We start from the raw sequence: 12,055 nt of genomic DNA, 5'->3' as shown, positions 1-12,055 counted from the left end.
TACTCTCCACTATTCAACCTTGCTCTCCAAGACCTCTCCAATTAAACCTCTCCTAACTGGGCACTGTCTAGTCTCACCTAGGAGTAGGTCTTTTCTTGGCCTCCCTGCATTTTGAAGGGCCTTTCCTACTTTGGACTAATCTATAGGGTCTTTTCATCGATTCCACATGTTTTCATGGTGGTTCCACAATAGGGAATGGAGTTAAGACTTCATTTACACAATCCTATCCAAAACTGGATAGTAAGAAGACAATTTATAGACTATTTACACACACACTCAATCTGCAAGTAAGAACCTAAACTAATTGCTTGAAATGAGAGTATTTACACCATGAAAAACATTCCATATAGTTTTAGACATTTTTCAATCCATTAACTTGCTTGATTGCTTCATACAAACTGACTGGTCACAGTTTCACAGTCTCAGTCTGATCTTTTTCTAGGGCCATAGAATCTCTGACATCCAACCCTTTAATTTAGGGTTTTCAAGTACTTATACTACCTATACCTCAGTCTATGTGTCCAAACTAGGGTTTTCCATGCTAACCTAAATAATTTGACATTATGGTGGAAAAGTTGCTTGACAACTTTTAGAAGTTGTCATGTAACTTTTGCAACTTTTGAGCAACTTTCCCAATGTTACTTTTTATGACTCCTAGACCCACAATGGGCCAACCTAAGGACACCACCATGTTATAAAGGACCCCTAAACACTTCAAGGACACACATACCCTCCATTCTCAATAAAATCACAATCTTGACTCATAACCCCTAAGATATCCACTAGGACCTAGTCTAGCACACATGAGCTCATAGCTCTTATTCATGTACAATGGCTTCATAAGAAGCATATCACCAACAAGAAAAAGAAAGAGAAAGAGTTTGAAAGGGTGCTCCTACACCATTAAGAAACTGACATTTTGAATCCCCCACAATATTCTCTTTTTCCGCCATCATATTCGCTTCATGATGCATGTGTTAGTTCTACATAGAACTTCAGACTTTAAGAATTCTAACTTTGAACCTTGAACCAAAAACCAAGAGGTTTAAAGGTTCAAGTTCAATATTGAGAAATAACACAGAACAACACTAACACTAACTACATGACATAGCAAAGAAGAGTTAACGAGCAAAGATAGAACCGACGTATGACCGACTTTGAACCTTGGATCTTGACCCAAACAGGTTCTATGGTTCAAGTTCACAAATTGTAATAAAAAGCTCACTTTACCATAAAATAAAGCCATGAAGAAAATTCTTTAAAGCATGTTTTGAACTTTGAACTTTGAACTTTGAAAAGGTTCAATGACTCGGGCTCAAAGAGAGTAAGTATATGACCCAAAGAGAAAATAAACACCAAAAAGGCAACCTCCGAGTTTGAAATTTTGAATGAAGGTAGGGGGGGCAAACATTGGCTCTGACTGGGGAGTGGGACAACAAGGGACCAAGATATGAACCTCGAGATCTCTGGTTTCACAAATGAGCCTTAAATCAAAAGGACCAAACAAACACAAAAATGGAACTGAAACAACAAACCAAACACAACAAAACTTATGTACAAGACTTGTGGGCGACTCCTGCTTACAATTGATATAATTACAGATCCTACCCATTGTAGATTAGGGGAAGAATAGTACCATCTTGATATGCTAACTTGAAAGAATTAGGGCCTTTTACCTCTTGAATTGTAAATGGTCCTGTCCATAATGATTTGAACTTCACATGTGCACCTTTTGGTTCTCTTCTTCTATCCTAAAGCAGAGCCTAGTCGCCCAACATGAATTTTTGTGGCCTGGCTCTCCTGTCAAATATTTTCTTGACCCTCATTTGATATTTTGAAATCTGATCAAACCAATTTATCCATTTCTTCATCAATCCTCATCCAATGCATAATCCTCTTCTCCAGAGAATCTTGAAAATATACATCTTGAATAACAGTCTGTAACTTTGAAGCTACAAGTTCTAAGGGAAGTGACACTTGAGCCCCCATTCCATACACTATTTCAAAAGGTGACATCCCTATAGTTCTTTTTGGAGATGTGTGATCTTCCCGAAGAGTTTCATGCAATCTTTTGTGCCAATCTTTGAAATTTTCACTCACTAACTTCTTCATAATATTTATCAAAGTTTTATTACTTGACTCCACCTGGACATTACCCTGAGGATAATAATCTGACGAGTGAGCAAGAGATATCGCATTATCATAAAAAAATAATGAAATCTTAGCAGAAAATAAGTTGGTTGCATTATCAGCCACAATTTTCTGAGGAACTCCAAATCGAACCAGAATATTTTCTTTAAGAAAACTACAAACAACCTCAGAAGTTGTCTTGCGCACTGGAATAGCTTCAACCCATTGGTGAAATTATTTGTAGCTATCAGTATGTGTGTATGTCCAGCACTTGAGGTAGGTGAGAAGGGACCTATAAAATCTAAACCCCATTATTTAAATAATTCATCAATAACTACCGGTCTAAAAGGTAATGTTGCAAGTTGTGGCTTTCCTATGAATAACTTACATTTTTAACGCTTAACCACCCAAGCGTATGCATCCTTAAATATACCTTGCCAATAATAATAATTTCTCAGGATTTGTAGGTAGATACTGTTGATGAAAAATGACCACCATGGGCTTCATCATTTAATGTTTTCAATAGTGACTCTTGAAGTGACTTGTCCACATAGCATAGGAAAGTTCCATCTAGCCCCTTTTTCAACAATACATCATCAAAAATAACATATTTGGCAGTCTTTAATCTCAGATTCCATTTTTTCTCTTGGAGAGGGATGCTCTGGACAATCCCCATAAGTTAAGTAAAATGCAACAACTACAAAACAGGAATCTTGAAGTCCAACAAATAAGACTAAGGAAAACTCCTCAGTCACTTCATTCTTTTGTAACAAAATCCCTAACATGGTATGTTCCGAGGCATAATAATAGATGATAAAATCTTTCTTAAAATCTAGATTAACAAGAATAGGTGCTTGAGCAATAGCTTGCTTTATTGATTCAAATTCTTTCTTTCCCTCTTCATTCCATTTGAATAGTTTCTTTTCACTCATCACATGTACAATGTACCTTGTGATTTCTGCAAAATCTGGAACAAATCTCCTCAAAAAATTTACCTGCCCAAAGAAAGGCTTGACTGCATTTCTGTTTGATGGTAAACTTAACTGTTGAATTGCTTTTACTCTCTCAGGATGCACTCTAACTTCTTTAGAGATGATGTGGCCAAGTAATTTACCCTCTGTAACTCCAAACACTGACTTCTTTAGGTTCAATGACACTCCATGTTCCTGACACCTTTGAAAACCCTGCCTCAAGTCTCTAAGGTGATGCTTTCCCCTCTTCAAGAAGATAGTTAAGTCATCAAGATATACAACAATTATTTTATCTTTTATATGACCGAAAGATAAGTCCATAGCCCTTTGGAAAGTGGATCCTACATTTATTAGACAAAATGGCATCCTATTATAGGTGAAATTACCCCAAGGAGTGATGAAAGTAGTTTTATGTTGGTCACTTTATGAAACATTAATTTGATTATAACCAAAAAAGCCATCAAGCATAGACATCATTTCTGAACCTGAGATTGTTTGCAAAATATGATCCATAGTAGGTAATGGGTAATTATCTTTGAGACAGGTCTGATTTAGATTCCTAAAGTCCAAACAAATTCTTATCTCTCCATTTTTTTATGGACAGGGACAATATTGGCTATCTAGGTAGAATGGTGAATAGGGTATATAATCCTAGCTTTCAACATTTTGTCTACCTCTTGAAATATAGCTTCATCTACTTTGGGGTTAAAATTTTGAAGTTTTTGCCAGAAAGGACTCATTCCAGGTTTTAGAGGAATGTGATATTGAAATTTTCTTTCCTTGAAGTTCTTCAATTCATCATAATACCAAGGAAAACATCTTTTTATTCCAATAGGAGAGTGATGAACCTTTCTTTCTCTAAAGGTGTGCAACATTTTCCTAGATTTATATACATGGGATCTTCCTTAGTTGCAATATTAACTCTTTCATAACCACGAGCGTCTTGGACTATAGGAATCTAGTCATCTTTTCTCTTCTTATAGGCATCATGATGATCAAAAAGATGTTCTAAAGAGACCAATCCTTTAGGAATTTTATTCTCTTTTAATTGTATTACCCCATCATTCATTTCTCAACCCTTCTCCAACGAAAACTCCTTACATTCAACACCTGATCCATCAAAGAAGGTGTTTGTGAATGTTCCTACACAATGCAAGAAGTTGTTGATTTGTATTTCATTCACAAAGACGTACGAAAATTTAGAATAATCAAGTACACTAGGTCAGTATATCAATTCCACTCGATAGGTATCATTTGTAAACTTAGGATAAGGAATCAATAGAGAAGCTGATATTGCTAATGAATCAACTTTGGAGTTTTGTTCTCTGGGAATGGAATCAATAGAAAATGCATCAAAACCTTCAATTTTATCCCACACTCTATTTTGGTAATACTTCAATATCTCATTCTTCACATTGAACAATTCTCTGACCTATTTCACAATCAACTTTGCATCTCCCTTAACTTGCAGAAGTCTTAGTCCCAATTTTTTTGCTTCAAGAATCCCAACAACAAGGCTTCATACTCGGCAATATTTTTTGTGTTCTTGAATTCCAATTTAAAATAAAAAAGGATGTGTATACTAAAGGGAGGAATGATAACTACCCCAACTCCAAACCCTGATGTTGCACAACTCCCATCAAATTCCATCAACCATAGATTTTCCTCTGCCTCTAGTTGTGAAAAATTCTCTATAGGTTCATTATCAGATAAAATCATATAATTTCTAAATTGGCATTCATGGTACAAAATTTGAGCCTTTGGATCATTAGAGGGAAAAATGGTGAACTTAGATTTGGGTTCAGGCTACAAAATGACTCGCTATTTCCCTATGGGAATGGTGGCTTGAGACCAATCCATCTTTATCTCACCACCCAAGTCTCTACAAAATGTTTGACTTAATAGCATGTTGTAACTTGCATGCATATCAACTATTAAAATGGTTAACTTAATTATTTTATTTAGATGAGTGGCAAGGACCACTTGAGCATCTTTGATCTTTCCTAATAAGGGTATTTGTTTGGAGTCCATTGAATAACATCTACCAAAGTTTTTTGTTAAGGATAATCCCGAAGCCTTAGCTACTCCAGATGTCATGATATTATCTAAGGCACCTATGTCTATAATACAATTTTTTAATTTATGACCATTTATGAACAAATATTTATAAAAACGCTTGGGTTTTGATTTGAGAATAGATAACATATCATTAGTTTGAAGGGATATTATTTCAGAGATATCTTCATGAGTAACAAGATGAATTGACACATCACCTTGGGAAGACAATGCAGTATTAAATGACCATTGTACCACGTCAGCTTGTGATGCATTATTTCCTTTTACAAACTTAACTATCCTATCAAGTTCTTTGGGATTTAATTAAAGATATTCAGCTGGTGTAATGTGAATCTGTGAGGATTTACAAAACTCTACATTGTCAAATGAACCTTCACTCTCTAAATATTTAATCAACTAGGATTCTTAAGACTTATAATCATTATTATGAAGCCTAGAAACAATGTCCTTACCTTTATAATTCATAATAGAAGATGAGGGAGCACCCTGAGGTTTTACATTATGTTAGGTTCTATTCAATACAACACAAGAAGGATCCTCCAAGGTAACCAAAATATCACCTCCTCATTCTGAATCTGACTCATACTCCAAGAAGTGGATTTTAGAGTCGCCAGGTTTCCTAAAAGATTCTTCTTCACTTAGTTCATTTGAAAAATCTTTAGAACCAATCAGCTATGCATAATGCACCATCTGTGGACAAGAAGTACCATCATAATCATCACTGAGATTAAAAAAAAAACATATTTTGCTTTAGTGGTGGAGCTTCAATTGCCAATCTTTTTTGGTTGGGGGCAGTTGCAAGGCTTTATTCCCAATTCCCATAGACTGATTTGTATTCCTCCTTGGTATGTCTTGGTAAGGTTGTGAATAAGATGTACTAGCCTTGGGTAACTATCTTTTGAGCATTATTACATCATTCACCAATCTTTGAATTATAGGGTCTGAAGAAGTAGAGTGTTGCACATTGGCCACTTGTACTTCTCTCTTCCATTTTCCCGCAGTGATCAAGCCATCCTCCCATTCAACGGCAAGTGTTTTAAAATCATTCAAAGTTGCAACTCTTTGTCTGTGAATCACAGAATTATCTTTGAGGGCATAGAATTTATAAAAAAACATTTTAAGTTATCATATGAAGGTTTCTGATTTGCAAGAATTTTATGAATAATTTTATCAAATTTAGCCATGAAATCTCTCATAGATTTAGGGATTTCATTTTTTAATTGAGATAATTGAGCCAAAAGAGAATGCTCATCCTCTGCTACCTTGAACCTAGCTTAAAAAATAGTTTTCAAATCTTGCTAGTTTGTTATTATACTATTTGGAAAATGATAAAACCAATATGCACTTGCTTCAGTTAATGTTTGTACAAACAACCTTACTGCAATATCTTCATGCTCGGTGGCTATTACACCACATGCTGTTGGCAATATTGCATTATAACAAACAATGAAATATTGTTGGCATTTCATAAGGATATTGAGAAGGTTGTTGATGATTATGTATATAACTGATTAAAGATGTTTATTGTCTTGATATTATTATTTTGTCATTGATGTCAAGAAATTGATTTTCTAATTCAATATGATGTTGCCATATCTTGAGAAGTATGATATGAAGATTATAAAGATGTTGGTAAAAGACACAGGAAAGAATATGATGAATAAGGGGATGAATAAGGTATTCAATGGGCAACTAGTACCAAGTCAGACAATGACAAGATCATGATGTTTTAGATTGTTTTAACATCATACATATGTTGTAAAATGTAAAGGTTAATACTATACTATGTTATCAAGTAAAGAACCTAGTCGGTAAACCCTAAGGAACCTAGTTGGTAAACCCTAAGGTTATCGCTATCGGTTAATGAAGGTGGAATGTCTACCGAGTGAAGTTTAGTATTCACTGAGTTGTTATTGAGTTGTAACCGAGCTATAACAGAATGTATTAAATGTTTATATGTGGTATTTAATGAAGGAAGCTGATGAGATGGAGAGGATTAAATGATTGGTGAGCCATGGAAGAAGTTTGTTAACGAATCTAAGGCAATGGAAAGTCGGCACGAAGATCTACAGCTCAGATTGAACCACAATACCCTAGCACAAGTTCCAAGAAATGTATGCAAGTTCCAAGGTGGGGTAAAACATTTTCAGATTGAAAGATGCATTGAACCTGGACAAGATTGAAGATCTGATGGCTATGATTGATCATGGGAAATGTGATCAAGGAGATTAAGCGGTTACCTAATTGTTTATAAATAGGAAACTGCTGATAAACAATGGATGCAGGCAAGTGTATGCATAGGGATGCTACATAGTGATTACCGAGCACAGAAGCTTGAAGACCTATTAGAATAACAGAGTATAGAAGCCTAATAGATAGACAAGATTAGTTCTATGTCTAGATTGTATTGAACAAATAGGAATCTGCTTTAGCATTTTAGATGTGAAGTTACAGATAGATTTTTATTATTGTTATTTTGTGAAAGTGACAGAAAATCTCTTAACCGAGTGGACTTAACAGTCTTATATGTAAAACCCTCTAGCAAGGTGACATTCTGATTGAGTGTTTGAAATCCTTTAACAAGGTCACTTCTAACAAAGTGAAGATCCTAATAGATCTGAGGGAAATCCCTTAACCGGGTCACATCTAGCAATGTGTTTGTAATATTTAACAGGATTTTCTTTTAACCGAGCATACTCTAGAAGAGTATATTTCTTAGTGGGTCCGAAATCCCACAGTGGTTTTTCCCTATTTGGGTTTCCACGTTAAATCTGTTGTTATGAGGTTTATAATGTTTATATGCTTTTGAGTTTGCATGTTTAACAATTTTGGTTATATTACTGAAGTATATGTTACCGAGGTTGAATCTGATGTTTTTATGGATGATTAAGTTTGTATGATTCACCCCCCCCCCCCTCTCATCTTGTTGGCTACTGGATCTGTACTTATATTAAGTATCAGAACTATCAATTGGTATCAGAGCTTTGGACTCTAGAAGGAAAGTTTAAAGGCACTTGAGTTAAAGATCCAAAGATGTATAAGAGGGATGCACCGAAGCTGAACAAGTCAAGTTTCTCTACATGGCAAAAAAGGATGAAGCTACATCTATCAAGAGTTGGAGAATATGTTGTATACTATCTGGAGAATGATTTTGTTACACCGAGCACCTATCCATTGACTATAGAAGAGATAAAGGTGAAGAGAGAACATATTCAAGAAATGATTGAAATAACATTTGCATTGACTGATTCAGAGTTTAATGATCTAGAAGGCTGCAATGACGCAAAGGCAATGTGGGACAAGCTCATATCAATATATGGAGGAGATGAACATGTTCAAAGAGCAAAAGTAGATAGTCTAAGAGGACAACTTGAATCTATGAGGATGAATGAAGGTGAGAACATAACTCAGTACAATATAAGAGTAAAGGAGATTGTCAATCAAATCAAAGGAGTAGGTGGAACTATTGAAGAAAATGATATAACAAGTAAGTTGTTAAGAACCCTTCTACTAGCTTATGCAATCCGAGTCTCTGCAAACAATGAATTGAGGTTTATACCTAATATGCCAGTATCTTTAGATGCTACTTTTGGTAAGCTACATGCATTTGAGTTAAGTAATTTGGATAACAGTGGATCTTCGATAAATAAAGTTGAATCTGCATTTAGTTCTTTTCATCTTGATGAATCTAATGATTACAATGAAAGAAAGTATAAGTACTTTGAAGGAGATCACAGTGGAGCAAGTGAAAGATTTCATAAGAACATGGAAGCAGTACACAAATTATATGAGGAAATTAGAAAGAAAGAAGAGTTTGAAGCACTTTTAGCCAAAAGGTTACCGAGAGGCAAAGGTAAGTATAAAGGAAAACTACCTTTGAAATGTTTCAATTTGGACAAGATATGACATATGGCTTCTAACTGTCCTAACATAGATTTTACTGAAAGGAGAGATTATCGAGATGATAGGCAGAAAGATAATCATTACATAGGACACCGAGACTTCAAAAGAATAGATAGAAAGACATGCTTAATAGCTGATGAGGAATCAAATGATGATAAATCAGATGAGACTGATGCAGAGGAAGTAGTTTATGTGGCTATCAAAGATGGATCAGATGAAGAAAGGTATGAAGAAAAAGCCCTAATATCTCACATAAACACTAATGATTCTTGGATTATAGATAGTGGATGCTCATATCATATGATAGGAGATAAACACAAGTTTGTTATATTAGAATATTATGATGGAGGCTATGTTAGATTTGGTAATGATGCACCATGTCCGGTAAGAGGTAAATGATCCATAACACTTCTTGATAATGCAAGATGCAATGATGTTTATTAGGTTGAAGGTTTGAAATACAATTTGTTGAGTGTAGCACAACTAAACAACACAGGTTACCGAATAGAATTTAAGAAAGGAATTGTCAAAGTTCATGACAAAAATGGAAAGTTAGCTGCTACTGGGACACAAACAAAAGGTAATACATTTCACCTGACTCAACTTGGAATAAGTGTTTGCATGCAAAGATTGATGATACCTGGTTATGACATAAAAGGTTTTGTCATGTAAATTTTGATAATCTGATCAAAATAAGCAAGAAGCACAGAGTAAGAGGTCTATCGAGTCTTGAAAAACGTGAGAATGCTATGTGTCGAGGATGCCAGATGGGTAAGATGACAAGATCAAGCTTTACAAGTAAGTCTTACACTTCTAAGGGAATTTCAGATCTAGTGCACAGTGATCTTTGTGGTCCTATGAAAGTTCAAAGTTATTATGGTGATAAATATTTCATATTATTTATGGATGACTATTCAAGGATGATGTCAGTAATGTTTTTAAAAGAAAAATTAGAAGTTTTTCAAATGTTTAAATGGTACAAGGCAAGATTTGAAAATGAAACAGGAAAACAATTGAAATGTCTTAGATTAGATAGAGGAGGAGAGTTCACATCTGATGAGTTCAACTTATTTTGCAATGATCATGGTATTAAAAGACAAGTCTCTGCACCGAGAACTCCACAGCAGAATGGAATAGCTGAGAGAAGAAATAGATCTATTGTGGATTGTGCTAGAACACTGATGATTGAAAAGAAGGTGCTACAAACATTTTGGAGAGAAGCAATAAGCACTGTAGTTTACACCTTGAACTGAGTTCAATCGAAGAAAGGTACTTTGAAGACACCATATGAAATCTGGTATGATAAGAAACCTAATGTTAGTTATTTTAAAATCTTTGGAAGTAGATGCTATGTTCACAAAGATGATAGAAATGGCAAGTTTGATCAGAAAAGTGAAGGAACATTTCTAGGTTATTCTTCTAGAAGCAAAGCATTTAAATGTTTGATCAAATCATCTAACAAAATAGTAGAAAGTGCAAATGTGAAAATTGAAGAATTTGCAGAAAGAAATAATGAAGGAAATTCCAAGGAACCAGAAGACTATGATGAATTTATCTATGTTCAATCGAGAAGTCCTACCGAGAAGACTGTTGAAGAAAATGAAGAGAATATCCAGTTACCAAGTGATGAAGAAGATCATACAGAGCCTACCGAGCCTGTATTAGCCAAGTATGTTAGAAGACACCATGCACCAAGTCAGATTATAGGAGATAAGGATGATCCAGTGATGACAAGGAACAAACTAAGATAGAACACATGTTTGATATCTAAATTTGAACCAAGAATAGTGAAAGAGGCATTTAACAATGAAGATTGGATAAATTCTATGACAGAAGAGATTGATCAAATCAAAAAGAATGACACATGGACACTAATCCCAAGACCAAAGGACAAGAATGTAATCAGTACAAAGTGGATTTTCAGAAACAAGCTAAATGAAAAAGGAGAGGTCATTCGAAACAAAGCAAGACTAGTTTGCAAAGGTTATGCTCAAGAAGAAGGAATTGATTATGGTGAAACTTTTGCACTTGTTGCTAGACTTGAAGGAGTAAGAACATTGTTGGCCTATGCTGCTTTCAAGAACTTCAAGGTATATCAAATGGATGTCAAATCTGCATTTCTGAATGGAATATTAGAAGAAGAAGTTTTCATTGAACAACCTGAAGGATTTGTTGAAGACAATAATAAAGATCAGGTATGTAAATTGAACAAAGCTTTAGATGGTTTGAAACAAGCACCAAGAGCATGGTATGAAAGATTGCAATCTTATTTGATTAAGATTGGTTTTATAAGGACAAGTGAGAACAACAATATTTATATGAAGAATGATGAAAATGGAATACTGATCTCAGCCATATTTGTTGATGATATTATATTTTGTGAAAATGACTCTTTATGCAAGAACTTTCGAAATGAAATGAGAAAAGAATTTGAGATGTCATTAATTAGTAAGATAAAGTATTTTATAGGTTTACAGATACTACAAATGACAAATGAGATTTTCATTACTCAATCCAAGTACACAAAGGAAATCTTGAAGAAATTTGGAATGGAGGATTCAAAACCAGTAAGTACTCCTATGACTACCAAATGTAAATTGTCAAAAAATGATGAATCTGCATCTATTGATGAGACACTTTACTGATCCATGATTGGAAAGCTAAAATATGTTGTTCACAGCAGACTAGATATAGCACATGCAGTAGGTATAGTTGCAAGATTCTCTGCAGATCCTAAGGAAACACATGGCATCAATCAAAAGAATTTTTAGATACTTGAAAGGCATTGAGGATTATGGCTTAGTATATCAAAAAGGAAATGATTTTGATTTAAAAGTTTATACTGATGCTGATTGAGCAGGCAACATTGATGACAGAAAAAGAACAAGTGGAGGAGCTTTCTTCTTAGGAGAAAGACTAGTGAGTTGGCTTAGCAAGAAACAAGGATGTGTTTCACAGTCAACAACAGAAGCTGA

General features: G+C 34.7%; 1 protein-coding gene across 1 annotated transcript; it reads right to left on the bottom strand.

Moving 5' to 3' along the window:
* Positions 1–1,845: 1,845 nt before the first annotated feature.
* On the bottom strand, positions 1,846–3,422 carry LOC131860276 (uncharacterized). The gene is made up of 2 exons (XM_059214659.1): positions 2,738–3,422; positions 1,846–2,345 (listed from the first exon to the last, which is right to left on the bottom strand). Exons 1-2 carry the CDS (start codon positions 3,420–3,422, stop codon positions 1,846–1,848), a joined length of 1,185 nt encoding a protein of 394 aa, XP_059070642.1.
* Between the last annotated feature and the right edge of the window lie 8,633 nt (positions 3,423–12,055).

This window comes from Cryptomeria japonica, chromosome 11 (assembly GCF_030272615.1).
Source record: "Cryptomeria japonica chromosome 11, Sugi_1.0, whole genome shotgun sequence".
NCBI classification, from domain to species: Eukaryota; Viridiplantae; Streptophyta; class Pinopsida; order Cupressales; family Cupressaceae; genus Cryptomeria; species Cryptomeria japonica.
The sequence above is the reverse complement of the archived record's forward strand: the minus strand, read 5'-3'. Positions and strand labels throughout refer to the sequence as shown.

Excerpts from the sequence above, each read along its gene's own strand:
- LOC131860276 (XM_059214659.1), bottom strand. The coding sequence starts at position 3,422 with ATGGACTTATCTTTCGGTCATATAAAAGATAAAATAATTGTTGTATAT. Across the intron at positions 2,346-2,737 it reads GATTAAAGACTGCCAAATAT|CTATTCCAGTGCGCAAGACA; the intron begins GTTATTTTTGAT and ends AATGGGTTGAAG.